The sequence below is a fragment of the Rhinoraja longicauda genome, chromosome 14 (assembly GCF_053455715.1).
Source record: "Rhinoraja longicauda isolate Sanriku21f chromosome 14, sRhiLon1.1, whole genome shotgun sequence".
In the NCBI taxonomy this organism is placed as follows: domain Eukaryota; kingdom Metazoa; phylum Chordata; class Chondrichthyes; order Rajiformes; family Arhynchobatidae; genus Rhinoraja; species Rhinoraja longicauda.
In genome coordinates this window covers 21,417,451-21,439,857 of record NC_135966.1, presented here as the reverse complement: position 1 = coordinate 21,439,857, position 22,407 = coordinate 21,417,451, and the positions used below count along the sequence as shown (strand labels likewise).

Genomic DNA, 22,407 nt, shown 5'->3' with positions numbered 1-22,407 from the left:
TGGTAAAGTTTATTTCTGAGGAAAGTGGCAAGGCAGGGGTTGTTTAAGTGTTAATGTATGAGTTGAATTGACTGAAAGAAAAAAAAAAAAATCTACACCCAAAATATGGAAATGACTGAAATATAATTCTTTTAAATTTGGTCTTGTGGTATTAACATGCAATTTATTTTCTTTAGAACCTTAAATCATCAGTATGACTATACCTTTGACTGGACAATGTTGAAGCAAAAGGCAGCACAACAGGCAGCTTCTTCTAGTGGGCAAGGGCAGCAGGCCCAAACACCCACAGGCAAACAAACTGAAAAATCCAAGAGCAACATGAAAGGTTAGTAACCAGTAGCCACTTGACATGTGCAATAGAAAATTGTGTTATTCAGCTGTTTGGAAAAACTTGCATATTTTACATTGTTAAATCGGTCAGGTAGTCATATATGTTCATTTCAACCAATTAAATCACTGATTTATTCTTTCATTCTTGATTGACAGGGAAAGTATATGATTTATTTTTAACATTGGTTCATTGAACAGTGTCTCCTCTGAACTGTCGCTTAGAACACATTTAATTCAATTGAGTTTGTGTAATAAAACCACAATACTGACCTTAGATTTACGCTTTGAACACTTTCTAATTTGAACTTGCTTTCTTGTAAGATTATTGGGCATTTAAAGTGTATGTAAATAAACTTCTGAAGGATCAGGGAATTGAAGGCTCTGGACAACTGGCATATAAAGGGATGAGGCCTTGGGTTCATGAACAATGATTTTGAATGGCGGGGCAGGATTGAGGGGTAAAGTGACCTACTTTTATCCTTTGCGCCAATACATTTACTTCCTTCATGTAGGTACATTACACAGAACATGCCTTGAGGTCATATGGAGTATATATTTTAAAAGTTCCTTGATTAATAGGCCATATTTGAGTCCAACGTATATGGACGCTTTTGACTGCAGGTGCATTTTAGCATCATTAGGATTTAGGAAGTATGTGATATAATACAGCAATCTTTTAATGGTTAATCTTATTTCAACAGGTTTCTGATCTCGAGGTTGAAACAGGAGCAAAGCAGCATGTGAGAGCAGGTTGCCTTTTGTCACCCCTTCTGATTCTGGTTTTTGTTTCACATGTACATGCCATTCAGTGGACAACCATTAAACTGAATTGAACTCTACTGGATACAGCTGACTCTGGGAAGAGCTTATAAAAACTGTACCTGCATCTGTAGCAGCCTTTAATCAAACTAATTCCTGGAAAAGCGCAATTTCACCTTTCAAAATAGAGCAACTGAAGCAGACTTGCTGGTGTACAGTTTTCTTTATTCAATAAATGGGATGTAAGAAAGTGGTTGACACAATGGAGAGAAAATTAACATTGTGAATTTGCCAATTTTTTTCTTTTTTGTTTCTGCACTGCTTGGAAGTTGAATAATGTTTCTTAAGTGGCACATGGAAGTTCCGTAAGCAATCTCTGAATTTCGCCCCAAACATCTACTTGAAAGGTGCACTGCATTCACCTATCTTTTCCCTTGTAACATATTCCAAATGGTAAATATCTTAAAGCTGGGATTTCTTTATTAAATCACCCACAGCCAGTAGTAAATCAATAGCAACCAAAGAATCTATGTTTCCCGTTGGAAGGACTCTGCCTGCTGTCTTGTGCTAGAGTGGTATCTTTTGTGAAGAAATGACAAAAGTAGTGACTACTAGATAAACCTAGAACTCCACATTAAGTATATTGTACTTGGTTATAAGAAAAGCTTAGTCATCGCAAGCTTAGCTAACAACTTAAAGACTGAACTTATTGCTTAGATAGCATTTTAATCACTGTACACATCTACTCTGACCTGAGATTTACATTGTTTTTGAACGTTGGCTTTTTTGTTTACATGTTAATTGAACACAATTCTTGTAAAAAAAAAGCGTTATTTTATATTGCTCTGTTAAACTTCCCTATTTGCAATGTAACTTCTTACCCAGAAACTTTCACTTTAAAAAAAAAAACCTGTAAACTTGCAGAAGTCAGTTCATTTAAAAAATGTTGCATTTCTTCACAGATAGCTTTAGATTTGTAGACGGATGTACCTTTCTCTTTTTTTAATACAATGAGTATTTTGTATTTGCAGGGGCATTGGCTTTGTTCTTGCTGCAATTAATTAATTGATTATAAAAAGAATGTGTCCAAGGTGGAGCCTCTGCAGCTACTATGCAAATGCTGTTGTATACTTCAAAGTTCAGCCACTGTTTCTTTTGAAATTTAAGTGTTGGAGGGCTTTTTTTTACTTTTGAACTTGGTATAATGAATGAAAGTAACATGTTTTGCAGTCAAGGTGTACAGTGCAGTAATGGCAACTGTTTCTGGCTGTGATTTGGACCCAGATGAAATCTTTTATTGCTAGAAGTACTTTAACAGTGTAATTTATTCCTTTTTAGCATGTAAGAATAAATTAAACAAATACTTGTCGACCACCTGACCAGTCTTAATTTTTGGCAAATTTATCACGCAAGATATTTGAGAAAGGAATAATGTTTGTGTTTCCAAACAAACAGCATATAATTCAGTTATTTTAATTAATTTGGTTTCTACCCATGAAATAGTGCCCCAATTTGCGAGCCCTCTCCCCAAAATTATTCTTGAAGCAGATATTTCGAAGGAAGTTTGTTGTCTTTTGTCCTTTTGATTGTAGTTTGTGGGTTCAGGGAGACCACTGATTATAGTGATCTAAGAACCAATCCAATCTCCACTGATTGCTCCTTCAAATCGCTTGAGACGATAGTTAATTTAGATTTGGCACCTGTTAAATGCAACTCTGTCTCGTTTCCGTTATTCATTTATTAAAATATGCAATGGGATGGTTATTTCCTGATGGAGTAAAGAATAAGTTCATTTTGAAGATTACGTGGTAACCCAAAGTTCCCCATTAACTAAGTTGGCCCTAGTTTTAATGTTTATATCTTCAGATTACATCCAGAACATTTGCAAAACTCATTCTCGTGTTGAATTTTTGTCTATTCCCAATCCTGACCAAAGTTCCCGCTAAATTCACTTTTTTTTATAATCTAGGTTAGTGTAGTATAATATTTCAATAGCAGTGATAAACTTGATAAATATTTGGCTTGAGCTAAAATCTGCATCGAAAAAGTTAATTTTCTCCCCCGTTTGACTAGGTTATTTCTTGTGATCAGAAACACAGGCCTGTTGCTGGAACCATTGATTATTTTGCCTCTCAAAGCAGAGAAATTATTGTGAGACTTTAAGCACTCAAAAGTTGAATGATCTTATGTTTGTGATGAGATGCATTTTAATACTGGTATATTGCTTCTTGTTTTCTTGCTTCTCAAGCTGCCCATAACTGAAAGCTGTGAAAAGTAAAGGAGATGTGCCTTTGGTCATGCAGTGTTAAAGGCATCTATTGATTGTACTTATTTCCTGATTGTTGATTCCATTAACTTAAAAGAATGTCAGGAAGTGAATTCAACCAGTGGCTGAAATACCAGCATGCAGGTAGCTACTGACCAGGGACATTTTTCTCCCGAGTGTGAAAACGTTTTGTGTAAAATCAATTTTGTCAATTGAATATTCAAAAACAAACCATAGAGCCTATTTCAAAATAACAGCTGAGAAAAGATGCCATGATTATTTCTTTTGACAGTGCATTGGAATTGTTAAAAGTTTTGAATATCGAATAGTTATACTGGCAAATAGCATTTTTTTTATCATAGTCCCTGAAGGACTGAGCTACTGCTTTCTTAATTATTTTCTTTTGGTCTACTCTAGTTCTTATTTTTATCATTGTTTTTCAGAATGTGAGAGTTCAATTATATGGGTTTTATATCAAATATATGTATATATCGGGATATTGTGACATCCAGAGATGGAACAGTAATGTTTGCCAATCAGCATGCAATTTTTGGAAGTGTGATACAGCTGTATTCTGTTCCATCTATTTGAAAGTTCTGAAATAAAATACAAATTGTTTTGAATTAACATGAAAGAATTCAAATAGTAACCTGTATGCTGTCTTGGTTTGGTGAATATTACCTAATGACTAGAGTGACTTTGGGTATCCAATTTTGGCAAAAACACAAAAAGCAGAGCTTGCCCCCCCAAAAATTCTGAAGAGCTACAGGGTACAAAATCAAAATGTGATCAGAGACAGTAGTAGGTATTTTACTGCGCATGTTTGCTAGGTGTCGGCCTTCTCTGCTGGGTAAAACACTCTCATTGGTTTTAATTTGTAGGAAATATATGGATTTCAAGTGCTTTCCCATCGCCACTTTGATTTTTCACAACTGTTACTAGCTTGAGATTTGTTTGAAGAGAGGAATCTGAAGTTGCATTCATAAATATATTCTTAGATGCACTTCTTGAAGCACGTGCCTACTAAAATATTTTGTATAATTAAAAATGTGATTTAACATGTAATTGTGAAAATGATCACTGAAAAGTTGCTTTCAATCTATTACCAACCCTGTGGTATATAAATGGGTTCCCTTCCTGTATCTTAAACGATGCATTACAAATGAAAATCCACAGTGGAATTAAATCATTTTAAAATGTGTTTACCAAATCAACCACAACCATTTTCCCCCTCCCATCCTCAACTGATTCATCCATGACTGCTGGGAGAAATTAAAGATAGCATTAAATTCCAAGGAATAGGCATATAACATTGTCAGAAATAACAGGGCTTAAGAAGATTAGGAGCACTTTAGAATTTGGCTAAGGGAAATTAGAAATTTTCGAAGGAAGGCAAGATAAAAATGGACTGCAAGAGCTTTTATAAAGGAAAGGACTACTAAAAGCAAATATGGATCACTTACAGATAGGAAAATTTATAATGAGGAATAAGAAAATGGTAAGGGAATTAAATAACTTGTTTGTCTGACTTAATTAAAGAACATAGAGAAAGGTCTGCCAATAATACCAAAAAAACAGGGATCTGGTTCTCCCTGACCTGAATACAACCTGTACACAAGCAAGTGTTTGAGATACTGGCAGGGTGGATTTGCCAGCTTCTGTAGGTATCTTTGGGTTACAAACAGTTCTAGGGAATCAAACCCTGTCATAATCTGGAGAGGACGTATGTTTTTATTTTAAAATGGTTAGTTTGAGTAAACACCAATGAATGCCAATGACATGATTATCCATATCAGAGTTTTGAAAAATCTAATTGCAGAGATTGTAAACACACTGGTTGTGATTTCTCCAAAATTTGATAAGATTGTGAAGTTTCCTATGGATTGCAGGATAGCAAATATGACTCCACTATTTAAGAAAGAAGAGAGCGAAAAGGGGAAATTGCTGACAGTTTGCATAGTGAAGTAGGAAAAATGCTGGCATTTGTAATTAAAAAATGTGATTACAGAACACCTGGACGAGGTTGGATTTAGCAGAATCAGTTTGACTTGTGGAAGGAATATTGTTTGACTAAACTAATCAAGTACTTTGAATGCGTGACTAGTAGAATAGTCAATGGGGAAGCCAGTGGATATTGTGTATTTGGATTTTTAGAAGGCTTAAGATCCCACCTAGGAAGTTGGAAACCAGGTTTAACTACATGGATTTGAAGAAAATATATGTCGATATGGATTGTGAATTAGTTATTGGACATCAAGCAAGACTGGAATAAATGGATCTATCTCAGGTTGGCAAATTCCACTATTGGGGCATTGCACGGACTGCTTCTTGTGCCTATCTGGTCATAATCAATTACATTGATTTGACTGAGGAAACTATCGTATTTGCAGACTTTCGGTTGCAATAAAACAAGGTGGAATTGTGAGAGTGGAATCCAGGATAGCAAATATGAGCCCACTATTTAAGGAAGAGAGAATATGCATGGAACATCTATCCATGTTCTCCAGTGATGCTGCCTGATCTGAGTTACTTAAGCACTTTATCTTTTTTATTCTGGGATGATAGGTTTTGCTTCTGAGGAGATATGATGTAAGCTAGGCCAGTATTCTCTGGACTTTAGAAGAATGAGAGATCTCATCGGTATATGCAAAATCCTTAAGGATTTGACATGCTGGATGCAGAGAAGATGTCTTTTGGGTCTGAAGAATCTAGAACCCGGAGTTACCAAATTCTGAAACGGGGAAATTTCTTCATGCAGTAAGTGGTCAAACTCTGCAATTTTCTATGTTTGGGGCTATGGAGGCTTGTCATTGAATTCTTATAAAATTAAGATCAAATGATCTCTGAAAACCTATGAATATCAGGATATGGAAAAGTAATGAAAAATGGTTTAAAGATCATCGGTGATCTCAAATGTCTGATCTGGCTCAAACTGCCAATACACTACTACTGCTATTCATAAGAGCAGGAAACTATTCAACAAATTACAAGGTTCTAATTAAAATGTTGTACTATGCTACCTTATTCAAAATGGAATTCAAATACCGTAGAAATTTGTTATATTGGAATATTACGTTTATTTGGTCCTGTAATTCAGGAATTAATCTACAGGTTTTTGTTTGTGATTATTGAAGCAGCATGGTTACCAATTAGATTATGTCCATTGGTGCGACGTTTTAAAATGCTGAGGAATTTCTGGGGGAACATGTTTCTAGTATAACTTTTATGGTAATGATGTGATACATTTCCCTCCATTCCCTGCATACCAATGTGCCAATCTAAAAGCCTCTTAAATGTCAATATTGTATATGCAGATAGACTGTATTCTTGATCATAAGTAACTACATAGGCATAGGATTTCATCCTTGGTTTGGCTTGGACATTATTTTGAGGGCCTTGACTTTACTTTCCTTCTGGTAGATGGACACTTGCGTCTGTAGATAGTATGTCAAATTACAAATTATTTTACTTCGCCAATTAAAATCTAATTTTTGTTTAAGTGTATTTTTGATGGCCGCTAGCAAAGTGTCATGGAAGGTACAGTGAGATGCTTCCAGAGGTATAATGACTTACCAATAATTCCAAACCATTAAGACCAACCAAAGTCTGATTCAACTGTTTTTCTGCTAATTTTCTGAACACATGTTTTGTCTGTATAGTTTTGGCAAGTTGCCTAATTTAAACTGTGGAGTAACTTTTTAAATAATTGCCTTTCTATACACAAGTAGTAAGTAATGTTGAAAAATTAAAGTTTATTGTATTAGGCCAATATGTTTTTGAGGAATGACACGACCAGTTTTGACTTCAATTTTTAAATGTATCATTTATGTAACTGGAAATTTATCACTTTGAAGGAGGCAGGTTTAATCTACAAAATGGCATTGCGCACAAAAATACCAATCGCCAGATAATTACGTGGAAAGGCTTTCTAAAACCAAACGCGAGTCAAGTTTTTTATTGTCATATGTCCCAAAACAGAAGTAAAATATTTACTTGCAGCAGCTCAACAGATATGTGAACACAGTACTCTGTAAACAGCGTAATAAACAACAAAGTTCAACATATAAAATACAATAATAGTGCAAAGACAAAAACAATGCCCCAAGTCTATGTATTTCAGAGCTGAGTTGGAGTTTGTAGTGTTTAATAGCATGATGATTGTTGGGAAGAAGCCGTTTCTCTCCCACCTTCCCCATGACAAGAGTGAAACGAGTGTGGCCAAGATGGTGTGAGTCTCTGATGCTGGAAGCCTTTTTGAGGCAGGGACTCCTGTAGATCCCATTGATGGCAGGGAGGTTGGAACCCATGATAAACTGGGGAGTGTTGACTACTTTTTGCAAGTCATAGAGTGATACAGTGTGGAAACAGGCCCTTCGGCCTAACTTGCCAACACCGGCCAATGTGTCTCAGCTACACTAGTCCCACCTGTCTGCGCTTGGTCCATGTCCATGTACCTGTCTAACTGTTTCTTAAACATTGGGATAGTCCCATACGCAACTACCTCCTCTGGCAGCTTGTTCCATACCCCCACCACCTTTGTGTGAAAAAGCTACCCCTCAGACTCCTATTAAATCATATCCTCTTCACCTTGAACCTATGGCTTCTGGTACTCTGGGCAAGAGATTCTGCGCATCTGCCCGATCTATTCCTCTTGATTTTATACACCTCTATAAGATCACCCAACATCCTCCTGTGCTCCAAGGAATAGAGACCCAGCCTACTCAACCTCTCCCTATAGCTCAGACTCTCTAATCCTGGCAACATCCTTGTAAATTTTCTCTGAACCCTTTCAAGCTTGACAACATCTTATAACATGGTGCCCAGAACTGAACACAATACTCTCTAAATGCAGTCTCACCAAATTATTTTATAACTGCAAAATGACCTCCCAACATCTATACTCAATACTCTGACTGATGAAGGCCAATGTGCCAAAAGCCTTTTTGACCACCTTTTCTACCTGCGACTCGACCTTCAAGGAACCATGCCTCTGCAGTCCTAGATCCCTCTACTCTAGGGACTTACCATTCACTGTGTAGGTCTTGCCCTTGTTAGACTTACTAAAATGCAACATCTCTCATTTCTCTGTATTAAATTCCATTATCCATTCCTCAGCCCTCCTGACCGATCGATCAAGATCCTGCTGCAATCTTTCACAACCATCTGCAAAACCACCCACTTTTGTATCATCAGCAAACTTGCTAATCTTGCCCTGTATGTTCTCATCCAAATTATTTATGTAAATGACAAACAATAACGGGCCCAGCACCGAACCCTGAGGCACACTACTAGTCACAGGCTTCCAGTCTGAGAAGTAACCTTCCACCATCACCCTCTGCTTCCTTCCATGAAGCCAATTTGCTATCCGTTCAGCTATCTCCCCTTCGATCCCATGCGATCTAACCTTTCAGGAGCAGCTTACCATGTGGAACCTTGTCGAATGCCTTACTGAAATCCATGTATACAACATCTACAGCTCTGCCCTCATCAACCTTTTTGGTCTTGTCTTCAAACGCTCACTGAGACACGACCTCCGACGTACAAAGCCATGCTGACTATCCCTAATCAACCCTTGCCCATCAAATGCTTGTATAACTTATCCCTCCGAATACTCTCTAGTAACTTTCTAACTGCAGATGTTTAACTCGCTGGCCTATAGTTCCCAGCATTTTCCCTCTAGCCCATCTTGTGTAGAGGCACAACATTTGCCATGCTCCAGTCTTCCGTCACCTCTCCTGTATTTAAGGACGACTCGTAAATTTCAACCAGGGCTCTCGCAATTTTGTTCCTGGGCGTTTGAGTTGCCGAACCAGATCCGCAAAACAACCAGTCAATCTGTTCTCTTCTGTATACCTGTAGAAATTCAAGAGTATTTGTCACCATACTGAATCTCCTCAATCTTCTAAAGAAGTAGAGACTAGGTGAGCTTTTGCTATGAAGGTGTAAAAACAGTATTTTAACATCGACTATTTAGAATGATAGTCATACAGCATAGCTTTGGTCCAACTTGTCATGCCAGCCAAGATGTTCTATCTAAGCTAGTCTCATTTGAATTTGTTTGACACATATACCTTTCAATCTTTCTAATCCTATGTCCCTCTCCAAATGTGTTTTAAATGTTATTTTACTTGCTTCAATTGCTTCTGGCAGCTCATTCCACATACCCACCACCTACTGTGAGGAAATGTTGCCCCTCGGGTTGCTATTAACACTTTCCCCTCACCTGAATCAATGCCCTCTAATTCCTGATTCTCCTACCCTGGGGAAGAAGTGTGTATTCACTCTAACTATTCCCCCTCATAATTTTATACACCTCGAAGATCAGCCCTCAACCTCTGTGCTCTGAATAAAGTCCCTACCTCTCCATATAGCTTGGGCCCTCAAGTCCTGCCAACATCCTCAAATCTCCACACGCTTTCCAACAAAAAATGGATCTGGAATCACTCCAGTTGATTAAAACGACGAAATTGTACTCTGAGAAAAATGGCTTTTGTAATATCACTGTTTTTAGATAAATCACCTCGAGATTGAACAGATTCATTTGTCTGTATTTTCACTTAAAGCTGATCAAATACCTGATATTTCAGGAGGGTGGTAAAGATAAAGTCCTGGTAGATTTCTGGAATTAACTGGAAATGTTTACTTGACTGGCTACATTCTTCATATTTCCTTTTGACCTACATTATGGGAGATCATTTGGTTCATCAAGTCAAATCACAGACCAATTGGATCAATTTCCAAATCCCACTTATTTCTCTGAAACCCATTATTCTTCTCAAACCCATCAATTCCACCCTAATTCTCTAGTCTAATTTACAGCAGCCAATTAACCTGGCGACCTGCATGTCTGAAACCGATTTCAATGCCAACGTTGCATTTCCCTACAAATGTGTGGGCTTCTCCTGGGTGCTTCAGTAACTAACAATATGAAAAATCCACAAGGATGGCTCTGGAGTTATTGAACCCTGGTTCAGGGAGAAAGCTGCACCACCTTCAACTTTGGTCGTTCTGCTAATGAGATGTTGCCATAATGTTAGTTGAACATATTGTGACTGTTGAATTAGGAACACTGCATGAGCTCAGTTAGTTATGATGCCATTTAAAGGTAACGGGGGGGGGGGGGGGGGGGGGGGGGGAATATTCATGTAACCACTTTGCAGCCATTAGACACCATTGTCTCTTACACAGGCTGTTAGTTTCACTATGGGTAGCCATTAAAATTCACAAGCGATCACGTCTTAACACGTGAAATTATACTAATTTTTTCAAAAGTAACATACAACATTTAGTATTTTTACCTTGCAGTAACAAAAATATAGCTATTTAAACATTTTATTTATGAAAATCCTGTGGGATAAAAATAACTTGCTGCAAGTCAGAAACTAGCTCCTAACCCCCCTTTTCCCCATTGACACAGTTGCTGTTATAACACTATTTTCTATGATGTGAGGTTTCTGAGGAGTGCAACAGTAACGTTATAGAAGAACTGCCTGTACTGCTGTGTCCCTCTGGATTTTTTTTAAATCCTTCGTCGGTTAATTCCTTCAAATGGCTGTGACATTTAGTGGCCTTCTGCTTAAGGATGGAACATTTTAAATTAAATACATGGCCTCCTTTATTTGTGTTAACCAACTTCTTTTGGGGTAGATTCTTTCTCTTTCAGATAGTCCTTGATCAGCCATGATCACATTGAATGGCAGTGGGCTGAATGGCCCACTCCTGCATCTATTGTCTAAATCATGAGCTCCTCTGGAAGTCGGATGGTGCGTTGTTTCTTGCATTCTGGACTACAGTGTAAGATTTTTATCATTAAGTTCTCAAATGAGATTGTATTCGCCCTACATTTCTACCTGGTTCACAATTAACTTTATTCCCAGCAGTTTACGTCCCCAAGTGTCCTTAGCAAATGATTTCTAACTGAGCAGAGAAACATTAAAGAGCTCTGCCAATATAGAGTAGCCCTGCTGTGATTTGAGAGCTTTGCAAAGCGAATATCATTAAATTTTCTCTAGAAATGGAGGACATGTTGAACAATTTGTGACCTAAAATAACCTACTGCCTTTCCAATTCTTAAAGTTACAGGGTTATATCTATATACATATTACTAAAACTCATTGGATGTATATATATATATATGTGTGTGTGTGTGTGTATATATAATATACATATACACATATACATACATATATACACATATACATACACATATATACGTATATATTGCATTTTAATACGTTCCCCAAATACAGCCAAAACAGTACACGATTGCGCAACAATTTTAGCACCACCTTAATCACCATTGTTCTGTGGTTCAAATGGTGGTTATATTTTAAATGTTTTTCACTTTTTAAACTTTAAAAATCCCTTTTCCACCTGCCATGTCCGTCAGCCATGTTCGACATCACAATGGTAACCCAACAGTTCCGCGTGTTTGACGTCACAATGGGAACCCGATGCGTCCGCACCTGCGCAGTTGGGGCGCGTTAATCAGATACTTGCGTAAAATGGCCGCCGGATCCATGCGTGTGCAGAACAAACTGGTCCGCGCCTGCGCAGTTGGGGCCTGTTGATCTAATACGTAAGATGGCTGTCGGATCCGTGCGTGGTTGGGGGAGGGTTGCCATTTTGTGTTCAGCTCCGGCGCGCCTGCTTCAACCGGCGTCATCGTTTCCCTCCAGTGCAGGCTTCAAGCGACGGCCTCCGTCTCCTCCAGCGTCCGCTTCATCTGGTGTCATCGTTCCCCTCCATCTCCTCCAGCGCTCGCTTCAACTGATGGCATTGAGGGGGCACGGAGTGGGTGAGGGGGGGGGGGGATGGAGTGGGAGTGGTGGAGGGGAGGGTGCTGCAACAATGCAGGAGAGCTTTGGGCCCAACGGGTCCACCCTGTTCTAGTCACCCTTTTTTAAACCTTCCTTGTGATGCAGAGCTGAACCAGGCCTCGGTTGTTAATTCAATTGCAAACCCCTGGTATCCAAATCTCACGTCATTTAATTGGTGCTGGTAACCTAATAGACTTGTAAGTGGAATTATTTTATTTTGCAAAAAATATATTTTTGGAAGGCACTAAATGCTACACCTCAGCAATAATAATTTGGAGTAATCAAATTTGGCATATACATGGGAAATGTAATGGTTGACTGGACAATCTTTTTTCTCAGCAACAAGTAAAATAAAAAGTTTACATTGTAAGATAATTTTGTAACCTCTGCATTAAAAGTATAACCAAAAAGCAAACTTTTCTTTATCTTCAAAAAGCCTGCAATAATACAATTACCCAATCTTATGAATGGTGTTTGTTCAGGCGTATATCATTTAATTGTCCAGGTCCGCTGTGGTGGTGCATCAGTTAAATGCCTTGGGATTTCACCACTAATTTGGGTGCTTAACTGCTACACCAATATGTAAATTGTTGACCTTTCAGTCCAGTAATCTTGTGTCCAAATTGATTAAAGATTATTGATCTGTTGAATATTGCCAGTATTTTCTTTCTTCAGATAACCAGAATCTGCATGGTTTTATTTTGCAACTTAAAAAATATATTGCTGTCTCTCTTTTGTCTATGAGGAAACCGAGTTTTAAATGCATAATCAAATGTCAGCGGTCACAAGAACGCTTATGGCCCACAGGCAGAAGGAAGATTTAAGTTCAGCAACTGCCTTAAATGTCAACACATTCAGAAAGCACTAAAACTTTTTTCAAGCTAGTTGTTCACACAATTCTTTTGAGGCACTTTTTCCCACACAAATAAGTCATGTGGCTGGACACGTTTTCTCCATGTCAATCCTCTGCCCAATCAAGTATCCCTCAAATTCACATAAGTGTCTATCCCAATAATCTATGAAGTATAATCTATGAAGGCCAGGGCAAAGATGTTAATTGTTATTGAACGGAAGGTGTATAAGGAACTTCAGTATATAATCCTCCAACATTTTTGCCACCTCCAACGGGATCCCACTACTGGCCACATCTTCCCATCTCCACCCCTTTCTGCTTTCCGCAGAGACCGTTCTCTCCGAAACTCCCTGGTCAACTCGTCCTTTCCCACCCAAACCATCCCCTCCCCAGGTACTTTCCCCTGCAATCGCTGGAGATGCTTTACTTCCCCCCTCGACTCCATCCAAGGATCCAAACAGTCTTTCCAGGTGAGGCAGAGGTTCACTTGCACCTCCTCCAACCTCATCTGTTTCCGCTGTTACAGGTGTCAACTTCTCTACATCGGCGAGACCCAGCACAGGCTCGGTGATCGTTTCGCTGAACACCTCCGCTCAGTTCATCTTAACCTACCTGATCTCCCGGTGGCTCAGCACTTCAACTCCCCCCTCCCATTCCCAATTTGACCTTTCTGTCCTGGGCCTCTTGTCAGAGTGAGGCCCAGTGCAAATTGGAGGAACAGCACCTCATATTTTGCTTGGGTAGTTTACACCCCAGCGGTATGAACATTGACTTCTCTAACTTCAGAGATCCCTTGTTTTCTCTCTCCATCCCCTCCACTTTCACAGTTCTCCGACTAGTCTTACTGTCTCCGACTACACTCTATCTTTGTCCGGCCCCCTCCCCTGACGTCAGTGTGAAGAAGAGTCTCGACCCGAAACGTCACCCATTCCTTCTCTCCCAAGATGCTGCCTGACCCACTGAGTTACTCCAGCGTTTTGTGTTTGGTTGCCTGGGCAGTTTGCAGCCCAGTGGTATGAACATCGACTTCTCCAACTTTAGATAGTTCCTCTGTCCCTCCCTTCCCCTCCTCCTTCCCAGATCTCCCTCTATCTTCCTGTCTCCACCTATATCCTTCCTTTGTCCCGCCCCCTTGACATCAGTCTGAAGAAGGGTCTCGACCCAAAACGTCACCCATTGAACGTCACCCGTTCCTTCTCTCCCGAGATGCTGCCTGACCTGCTGAGTTACTCCAGCATTTTGTGAATAAATTGTTTGGTTGCTGTTGATATGGATGCCTCGGAACTTGAAGCTGTTGTCTTTCTCCACAGCAGCTCTAATGATGAGGACGTGTTGTGTTCACTCCTTCGCTTGGCGTTGTATGTTGCTACACAATCATGGATGCAGAGGGAGTAGAGCAAGGGGCTGAGCACACAACCCTAATGGGCACTAGTGTTGAAGGTCAAAGTGTAGGAAACGTTATAACCGATTCTAACTGACTTAAGTCCAGAAACCAGTTGCTCATAGCAACACAAAGGCCAACATCCAGAAGTTTAGAGATAAGCTTATTCAGTATTAGTTTTGATTACTGAGCTGTAGTCAATGAAAAGCACCCTGACATGGGTGTTCTTATTGTCACTGTGATCCATGATTGAATGTAGTGCAAGGGAGATGGTGCTCTCTGTAGACCTATTTTTTCTGCACCCGAATTGCAGTGTGTCGATTGTCCAAAACACTGGTAATGAAATGGCCCACATTTGAGGCAATCTTTCCAAGCACTTCATCATGGTCTGTTAGAACAACAATGCAAGTCTGGTAGTCATTTTGGTTACTTTCCGTTAATAACATCTTTGATGTTTCACAGAAGTCATAGCTTTATTTTATTGTATGATGCATTATGTATGTGCTCTAAAATCTATGCTAGGTATTTTTTTTGGAATCTATAGGAATTACAACAGATGATTGGTAGCTTTCCCTTAACTGAATGAAATAAGTTGTCTTTTTCTTATACAAGTTTTTGCTTTCTGTCGCTTTTCTACCTTTGCATTTACTCTTCTGGAAGTTTTCACTGCTAACAAGTACACCCCACAGACGCATGGAGTTGGTCAGTCACCTACAGGTGTCTCAAGGCCAGTTATGCCATTTATTAAAACAAATGAAATGAAATTGGTTGTTTTTAGTTTGTAATCTCTTAAAATGAATATTTCAGCTACAATGTATGGCGAAGAAACTTTGACAGAGGAATTTATTGTTTAGGAGGATGATTGCTTCCTACTTCAGTTTAATTTAGTCAGTTTGATGCGATTCTGAGTTTTCTCCAGAGGCTGCAGTGAGATGTTCATGAAAAAGCATTACAATGAAGTGACATTCTATTTTAACCAAAATGGGTAGTTTTGTTGAATAAAGATTTATTTTTAACCTATGGTATCAAATAGATAACCACTGCACATTTTAGAAATGCATTGTTCCCATCTTTCTTTGTCATCAAAAGTTATTGACTGAAGCTGAATGCAAGTCTAAATATCAGTTGCACCCACACTGTTTTTATAGAGTCATGTTGAGCAACCTTGGCACGTTTACACTGTACATATCCAAGACTCGTGTTAGGGAACTGTGGAGATGCTCCACTGAGGCCACGATAAAAGCAACTTGTGCTAGTGTATGTTTTGGCAAAAGTGGTGTGTTTCATGGATCATCCTGATCCTCTTGTACCTGAGGATAGTGTGGGAACACGTCAGTAATCGTGCATTCAGTTGACATCAGTGTAGTACAAGTGTGGTACTTTAATGTCATTGACAGAGACCTTTACTTTCAGTAAATATTTCACTTTTGACTAATCCAAGTATATTTGGCAGAAAGACTTCAAAGTTAACTCTCGTGCTTAAACCATTTCAGTGTGATTCTTTCATCCATGTTGGTGAGAAATGACCCCCTAGATCTAGATTCCATTTATCTTGGTGTATTATTTAAATTGATCTTACCTAGGAATTACTTTGCAATTTTTTTTAGAGTAATGGGGTTTGGACCAGATCTTTAATTTTAGAGTGCCAATCGATTAATAGAAATGGGGAAGGTCTTCTCCACAATAACCCTTCACTGATACTTGTGCAAAGTAGGCTTTCGTTCACCAGGAATTCAGACCTGATTAGTAGCACATTCAAATCATCCTCGTTGTCTACTTAGTAACAACTTTAACTACTTGCAAGGTAATTTATAAATTTTCTGTGATGTCAAATATAAATAAATTGATACAAAGAATTGAATGGAACATATGATGCTCAGTTTATTCATTTTACGTGAAGCTTGTTGGTAATCTAGCAGGTGTATTCCTGCCTGCACTTTACATCTTGGTATAATTATTCCTCATTTGCTGGGTTGAAAACTCTACCGCTGCACTACTGCCACCCTAGGTAGAGGTATTGATGAGATTTTTGGTGCATTAACGTACTGGGCCCAGGACAGATTGTTGGAGATATGCGAGGAACTGAGCTGTTGACTCTCCACCAGGTAGGTTCATGCATCCTTGGCTTTCCCTTCCTGAAGTCAATAAGCAAATTCATGAATGCAAAAACACAGCAAATAAATATAATAAACCATAATACAATAAATTAATAATCAATAATGCAGAGTAGCCAGACCACAAAAGTGCAAATCCAAAGTATGTACTGCAATCTAAATAAAGTCCACAGTAGATCGTTGCTGAGGTCTGGTTGTGCAGGCTGGTTCAAGGGCATGAAGGTTGCTAGGGAAAAAAAAGCTATTCTTGTACCTAGTGGTCACAGTTCTCGGGCTTCTAAACCATCTTCCCCATGGTATTGGTGAGATGAGAGTCATGATAGGGTGATGTTTGATATTAGCTGTCTTTTTGAGGCAATGTGTCCTGTAGATCCCTTCATTGATAGGGAGGTTGGACCGAGCAGTGTTTACCGTTTTCTGCAGCCTGCTTCAGTCCTGGATGTTCGAGATGCCAAACCAGGCTGCATCAGATTTGACTAAAATTCTAGCATTCCCAGTGATGTTATTGCTATGGATACTAATAATAAATAACTAAATGCTCTGAAACATAGAGCCTCTTAGCCCTGTTTTCATTTAATCTTTTATAATTATTTATGTAAATCTTTTATTTATAATTAACCTGATCAAATTGACAAGCTGTTCAAGCATGTGGACATCACTGGGAAGTCAGTTCATAACTTTTTTTTTCTATAATAGCGTGTGAATTGGAATTTATCAGCTAAATGTTTTGAAGATTGAAATACAGCTTTTTAGGTTTTTGTGGTCTTCCAAAGGGGCACATTGGTAGCTTCACTTTAAGTTGTAAAATGATTTTAGAGTGTGGGTAGAACAAATGTAATGCGATTCAGCCTTGTTACAAACTATGACAGTTCAACACATCAATCCCAGCTTTAATTGGTACTGCACACATGTGTAAAAGTACATTATTCATAATTGACTCATGCAGACATTTCGTATCTAATCCTCTTACTGGCATATGTAATTACTTTTTCTGAGTAAATAGTTTACAACTTGTTCTGTAACTACAGAAGCTAGGAATGTGTTCCAGACCAGAGTTGGAGTAATCATGCAAACTTCAAACTTTGCATGAACAAGAAACAAAATGCGTAAATAGTAACAGATTCATGAACCAAGACAAACTTATTGGGTGAAATTTATTCCATGGCTTGAAATATATGGCCAGAAATTGCTCCCAGCACCAAGCTGTGTGTGTCATTGGTAACATATGTAATGTGTTTGTTGATTCAAACACTAGCGACTTGTGCTTCGCAGCCACACAGATCCTTAAAGTTAAAATTTTCTGCAGCAGTAACATTATGCCACAATTTGGATGTGCCCGTACAAGCCTTACTCACAATTCAGCTGAGAAAAAAATCTATATCTCACAAACAAGAGGTCTCAGCACAGATTTCTGTGGAACTCCACTGGTCACAGACCTCCAATCAGAATAGCATTCTTCTACCTCAATTCACCATTTTCTATGAGTAAACCAGTTCTAAATCCAAATGATTGTCACAATCAATCCCATGTATCTTAATCTTCTGGATCAGCTTACCATGCGAGACTTATCAAACGCTACATCCAAGTAGACAACATCCACTGCTCCAAGTAGACAACATCCACTGCTAAAACTTTTTTAGTCAGAGAGTTGTGAATCTGTGGAATTCTCTGCCTCAGAGGGCAGTGGAGGCCAATCCTCTGAATACATTCAAGAGAGAGCTAGATAGAGCTCTTAAGGATAGCGGAGTCAGGGGGTATGGGGAGAAAGCAGGAACGGGGTACTGATTGAGAATGATCAGCCATGATCACTTTGAATGGCGGTGCTGGCTCGAAGGGCCGAATGGCCTACTCCTGCACCTATTGTCTATTGTCTACCCTTATCAATCACCTTCTTCATCCCCTCAAAAAACTCAATCGAGTTCGTAAGACATGTCCTGTCACAAACAAAGAACGTTGACTGTCCCTAATTAGCCCTTTTTCTTCCACTCTTGCCTCAGCCGATCACAGATATTCTTTTTTTTTCCCCTATCCACCTCTTTTTCAGTTTAAAACTAATATTGTTTTCCAGGTTCAGACAGTGGCTCTTCAACCTGAAATGGTAACTGCCTGACCTGCTGAGTAAATCCAGCATTTTCCATTTTTTTTGAAGAATATCAAATCTGAAATTTATTTTGTTTGCTGACTATGTTAGTGTGTACTTCAGTATAATAGAACAACTAAACAATATTCACTTTGTGCAATGTTCTTCGTGTTAAAGGACTGAGGAGCATGGTTGGCAAGGTTTGATTTTTCAGCTTTTCTATTAATAATGCAGCATTACAATGATAACTTCTCCATCTTCAGTTAACTGATGTACTGAATTAATCTATTCCAGAGCAGTGAGTTTCTCCATTGCACAAAGTTTAGTTTATTGTCTCATGTACAGTGTGAAGCTTTTGTTGCATGCCAACCAGTCAGTGGAAAGGCAATACATGATTACAATCGAGTCATTCAGTGTACAGATACATGATAAAGGGAATAACATAAATAAGTGGAACTCTGCTGTTAATTTGTTAATTCAATTTTCAGTCATTATCTAAAACATAAATTATCAGTTTGATGTTTAGAACATAATTAATGGCAATTATCCTATTATGGGTATGTCTCCCAGTGTTTGTAATATTTATGATCTTTGTGCTACTTCTAATTTTTCTGTTCATAAACCTCATGCCTGTTCAAAGCACAGAAATCCCTTTTGCCTCTTCATCCTTCACGGTACTCTTTAAAATTAAATCCTTTGAGTTTATAGTTATCTGTCTTGATGCTTCCTTTTATGGTTCTGTCATGTTTTGATTCTATAAAATGTCTTCAGGTGCTGTATTATGTTAAAGGCACTGTATTAAGGTAAGTCCATGGCTGGAATGTAGCTGCAAATTTCAACAGCCTGTTGTGAAACCAATAAGTACATAAATGTAAATCGGATCAAAAATGACAACCTGGGATGCATATCTGAGCTATTTAAAAGCAGAAAGTGGATTGTTGAGGATAAAAATCCTTTTATGGGAACAGCTGTTGGACTGCAGGGAAGGAACACCAACATCAATAACAAGCTTCACTACTAAGTGGTAACATGAAACCAGGCCTCTCCAGGAACAGGAATAGATTATGTATGTGAGCCAAATACTTATTGTATGTAGTGTTTGCTTTTTGGGGTGAGAGGCCTCAGATAATGGTATAATGGTTGTTTGTAATTAAATAAGGTAAGCCACATTACTCCTATCTGAACAATGCACCAGTTGCACCACTTTTAAGTGATTCTTGAAAGGGCTCTCTGCTGGAATCGTGTGTTGTAATGTTTCAGGGATTGTTGAAAAACAAAACTTGGTTAGTTTTTTTTAATCTGCCATGCCTCAGTTTTGCATTCTGCCATGTATTTAAAATCTTTTGAGACCCTCATCCCCCCCCCCCCCCATATCTTATCTTGAAAAATGCACTTACGACTGTCATGGACTGGGGCTGCTTATTTTGGTCTTAAATCATTTTGGTAGTACTGCGGTGTAGCTTGTAGAGCTCCTGCCTCACAGTGCCACCAGAGACCCAGGTTCGATCCTGACATCAGGTGCTGTCTGTGGAGTTTGCACATTCTCCCTGTGACAGTGTGGATTTTGTCTGGATACTCCAGTTTCCTCCTACATCGCCAAGACATCGGGTTTGTAGGTTAATTACCTCTGCAAAAAAAAATAAAAAATTCCCTCTATTGTGTAGGGAGTAGACGAATAAGTGGAATTAAATAGAACTAGTATGAATCATTGATGGTCGGTGTGGACTTGGTCCGTCACTGGGTTTGTTTCGAAGTAGTATGTATCTCTAAACTAAACTGAAAGAATGCTGACTTTTCATATACATTGTCCTGCCTGAGGTATTTTATTCATGTTGTTATTTAATATTGAAAGTATTGGTATGAACTGTAGCAGTGCTCATGTTGAAACCCTTGCTGATTTGCATGTCTTTTCCCAGCAAAGACCCCACCCAATTTCTATAGTCTAAGTCTTGCTTCAGAAATGAAATTACTGCTGTCATCTTTCTTGTGATGAATAATCCTGCCTTCAGGAGTAAAAGGCAACTGCGCATTCCATTCTTTTTTTGTACCCTTGCAAGTTTATATTTCCGTTTTGCACAAATTAAAAGGTTAATTTATGCATTTAAGTAGATTATTTAATTATCCCAATACTTTTTTCTTTTTTAATCATTTTCCAAATCTAGAATGGTCTGCTTTGCGGCAGCATTTCTGCTTGCAAGACTACTTCCTTTGTAATGTGGCCCCACCAGGTTGAAGGCCAAACAAATCTTGAGTGGCAATCTTCCCACACCTTGCCAAGTCAATATGTATATTCAGTGGGTTCCTTGACTTGTGATAGTGAAGTCATGCCGAAAGATTGCCTGTGTATTTGGTGTTCATGCAGCTTTAATAGGAGTTCATTTTAAATGTTGTGATGTCTTGAGAGGTCGGGAGCTTTTCTCTTGAAGGTTGGGAGGTGTGGGTGCCGGAAATGAAGACAGAAAAGTTCTTGTTTTCAAACTTAAATTCCATATATTTAGTCTTTTCCAAAAACAGGTAAACTTAATTGTTTGCAGACAGGTACACAAAACCAAAACAGGTAGTTAAAACAAAACTAGCTTGCTGCCATCTTACAAAATATAACTCAAACACTGCTTCTCTCCCTCTCTGCTCCAGTCGTTGTCTCTCTCTTTAAATACACTGCTTCTCTTCCCTTTTAGCTCTCTCACTGAGGCAATCAGCTCATCTGGTTCAGCTGGGCAGCAATCAGTGTCAGCAGCAATCAGTGTCAGCAGGCAGGCAGCCCTGCTGACTATGGGATTTGTAGTCTTTTGCTGGCAGCCATGATGGTTTGTAGTCCTTGTTGCATCCACCGGGAGGAAATGTATCTCCCCTCTATGACTCTACCTCTCATGATATCACAATGTGCAAACAGTTTTCCTGTCATGGTGTCCAACAGTTGTGATCCAATCCCTTTTCCAGTTTCTCAACACTGTTAAATATCTGAAACTTTGCTGCTTTTCCATCTCCCAGTCCGTCCCTTCACGTGGAGCCCGACGTTGCTTCAGAGGTCTATTGAACTGCAAGGAAAGAGAAGAGAACCCGATGCTGGAGCCAAATCTCATCCTGCCAGCAGCAGCATTGCTTTTATATTCCTGTCACAGGAATGTTTGTTCCAATTGCTTGTGTTGTGCCTCTGCATAACTATTAGCTCCTGCAAAATGCTTCAGTGCAAGAAGCCAAGTGTGGGATACAGATGTGTTGAGGTCATAGATAGGCAATGGATGGTGTAGCATTTCCTGCGTTGAGATCAAAAAAAGTTATTGAATTGTTCCAAGTTGGTGTCATAGAACAAAATTAGATGACACAGAAAAGAATGATGAAACGTAAGAACCTGAAATGTTTACTGTTTTTCTTCCTGCAGATGCTGTGTGTTTGCAGCAATTTCAGATCTATACTTTTTTTTAACTTTTCATTAAATAGAGGGATCTTTGCAATTTTGATTAAAAGAAATTGCAGGTTTAATGTGGAATTAAGCAGATGTATAGTTAAATACGGTCATACTGCTTCAGGAATATACTGTGGACCGTATTTCCATCTCCAGGTTTACTGGAGGCCAATACATGATTATTGAGGCATTACTCTGAGTTCAACAAATATAAAAGGACAAGAATGAGAGATTTCATATAGCCCATTTCAATGTTCTATAGATTCAGGATCAGTTCCTGTGGATTGGAGAATAGCAAATGTTATCCCACTTTTTAAGAAAGGAGGGAGAGAGAAAACGGGTAATTATAGACCAGTTAGTCTGACATCAGTGGTGGGGAAAATGCTGGAGTCAATTATA

At 38.8% G+C, this 22,407-nt stretch overlaps 1 protein-coding gene and 1 long non-coding RNA gene across 5 annotated transcripts in view; one reads left to right on the top strand and one right to left on the bottom strand.

Annotated features, from left to right (window-relative positions):
• csnk1a1 (casein kinase 1, alpha 1) overlaps positions 1-4,261 on the top strand; it is a 41,242-nt gene extending 36,981 nt beyond the window's left edge. The window contains exons 10-11 of one of the 3 annotated variants that reach the window (XM_078411559.1): positions 177-325; positions 1,032-4,261. In XM_078411559.1, the coding sequence (XP_078267685.1) occupies positions 177-325; positions 1,032-1,039 (157 nt within the window). In that variant the 3' untranslated portion in view covers positions 1,040-4,261. Of the gene's footprint in view, positions 1-176; positions 331-1,031 lie in introns of those variants that run through there. The other 2 variants (XM_078411561.1, XM_078411560.1) reach the window with 2 other exon arrangements.
• A 12,118-nt stretch (positions 4,262-16,379) lies between these two features.
• LOC144599849 (uncharacterized) overlaps positions 16,380-22,407 on the bottom strand; it is a 30,912-nt gene continuing 24,884 nt past the window's right edge. The window contains exon 3 of one of the 2 annotated variants that reach the window (XR_013548046.1): positions 16,380-16,543. This is a non-coding gene — a long non-coding RNA (uncharacterized LOC144599849). Of the gene's footprint in view, positions 16,544-21,306; positions 21,641-22,407 lie in introns of those variants that run through there. The other variant, XR_013548047.1, reaches the window with a different exon arrangement.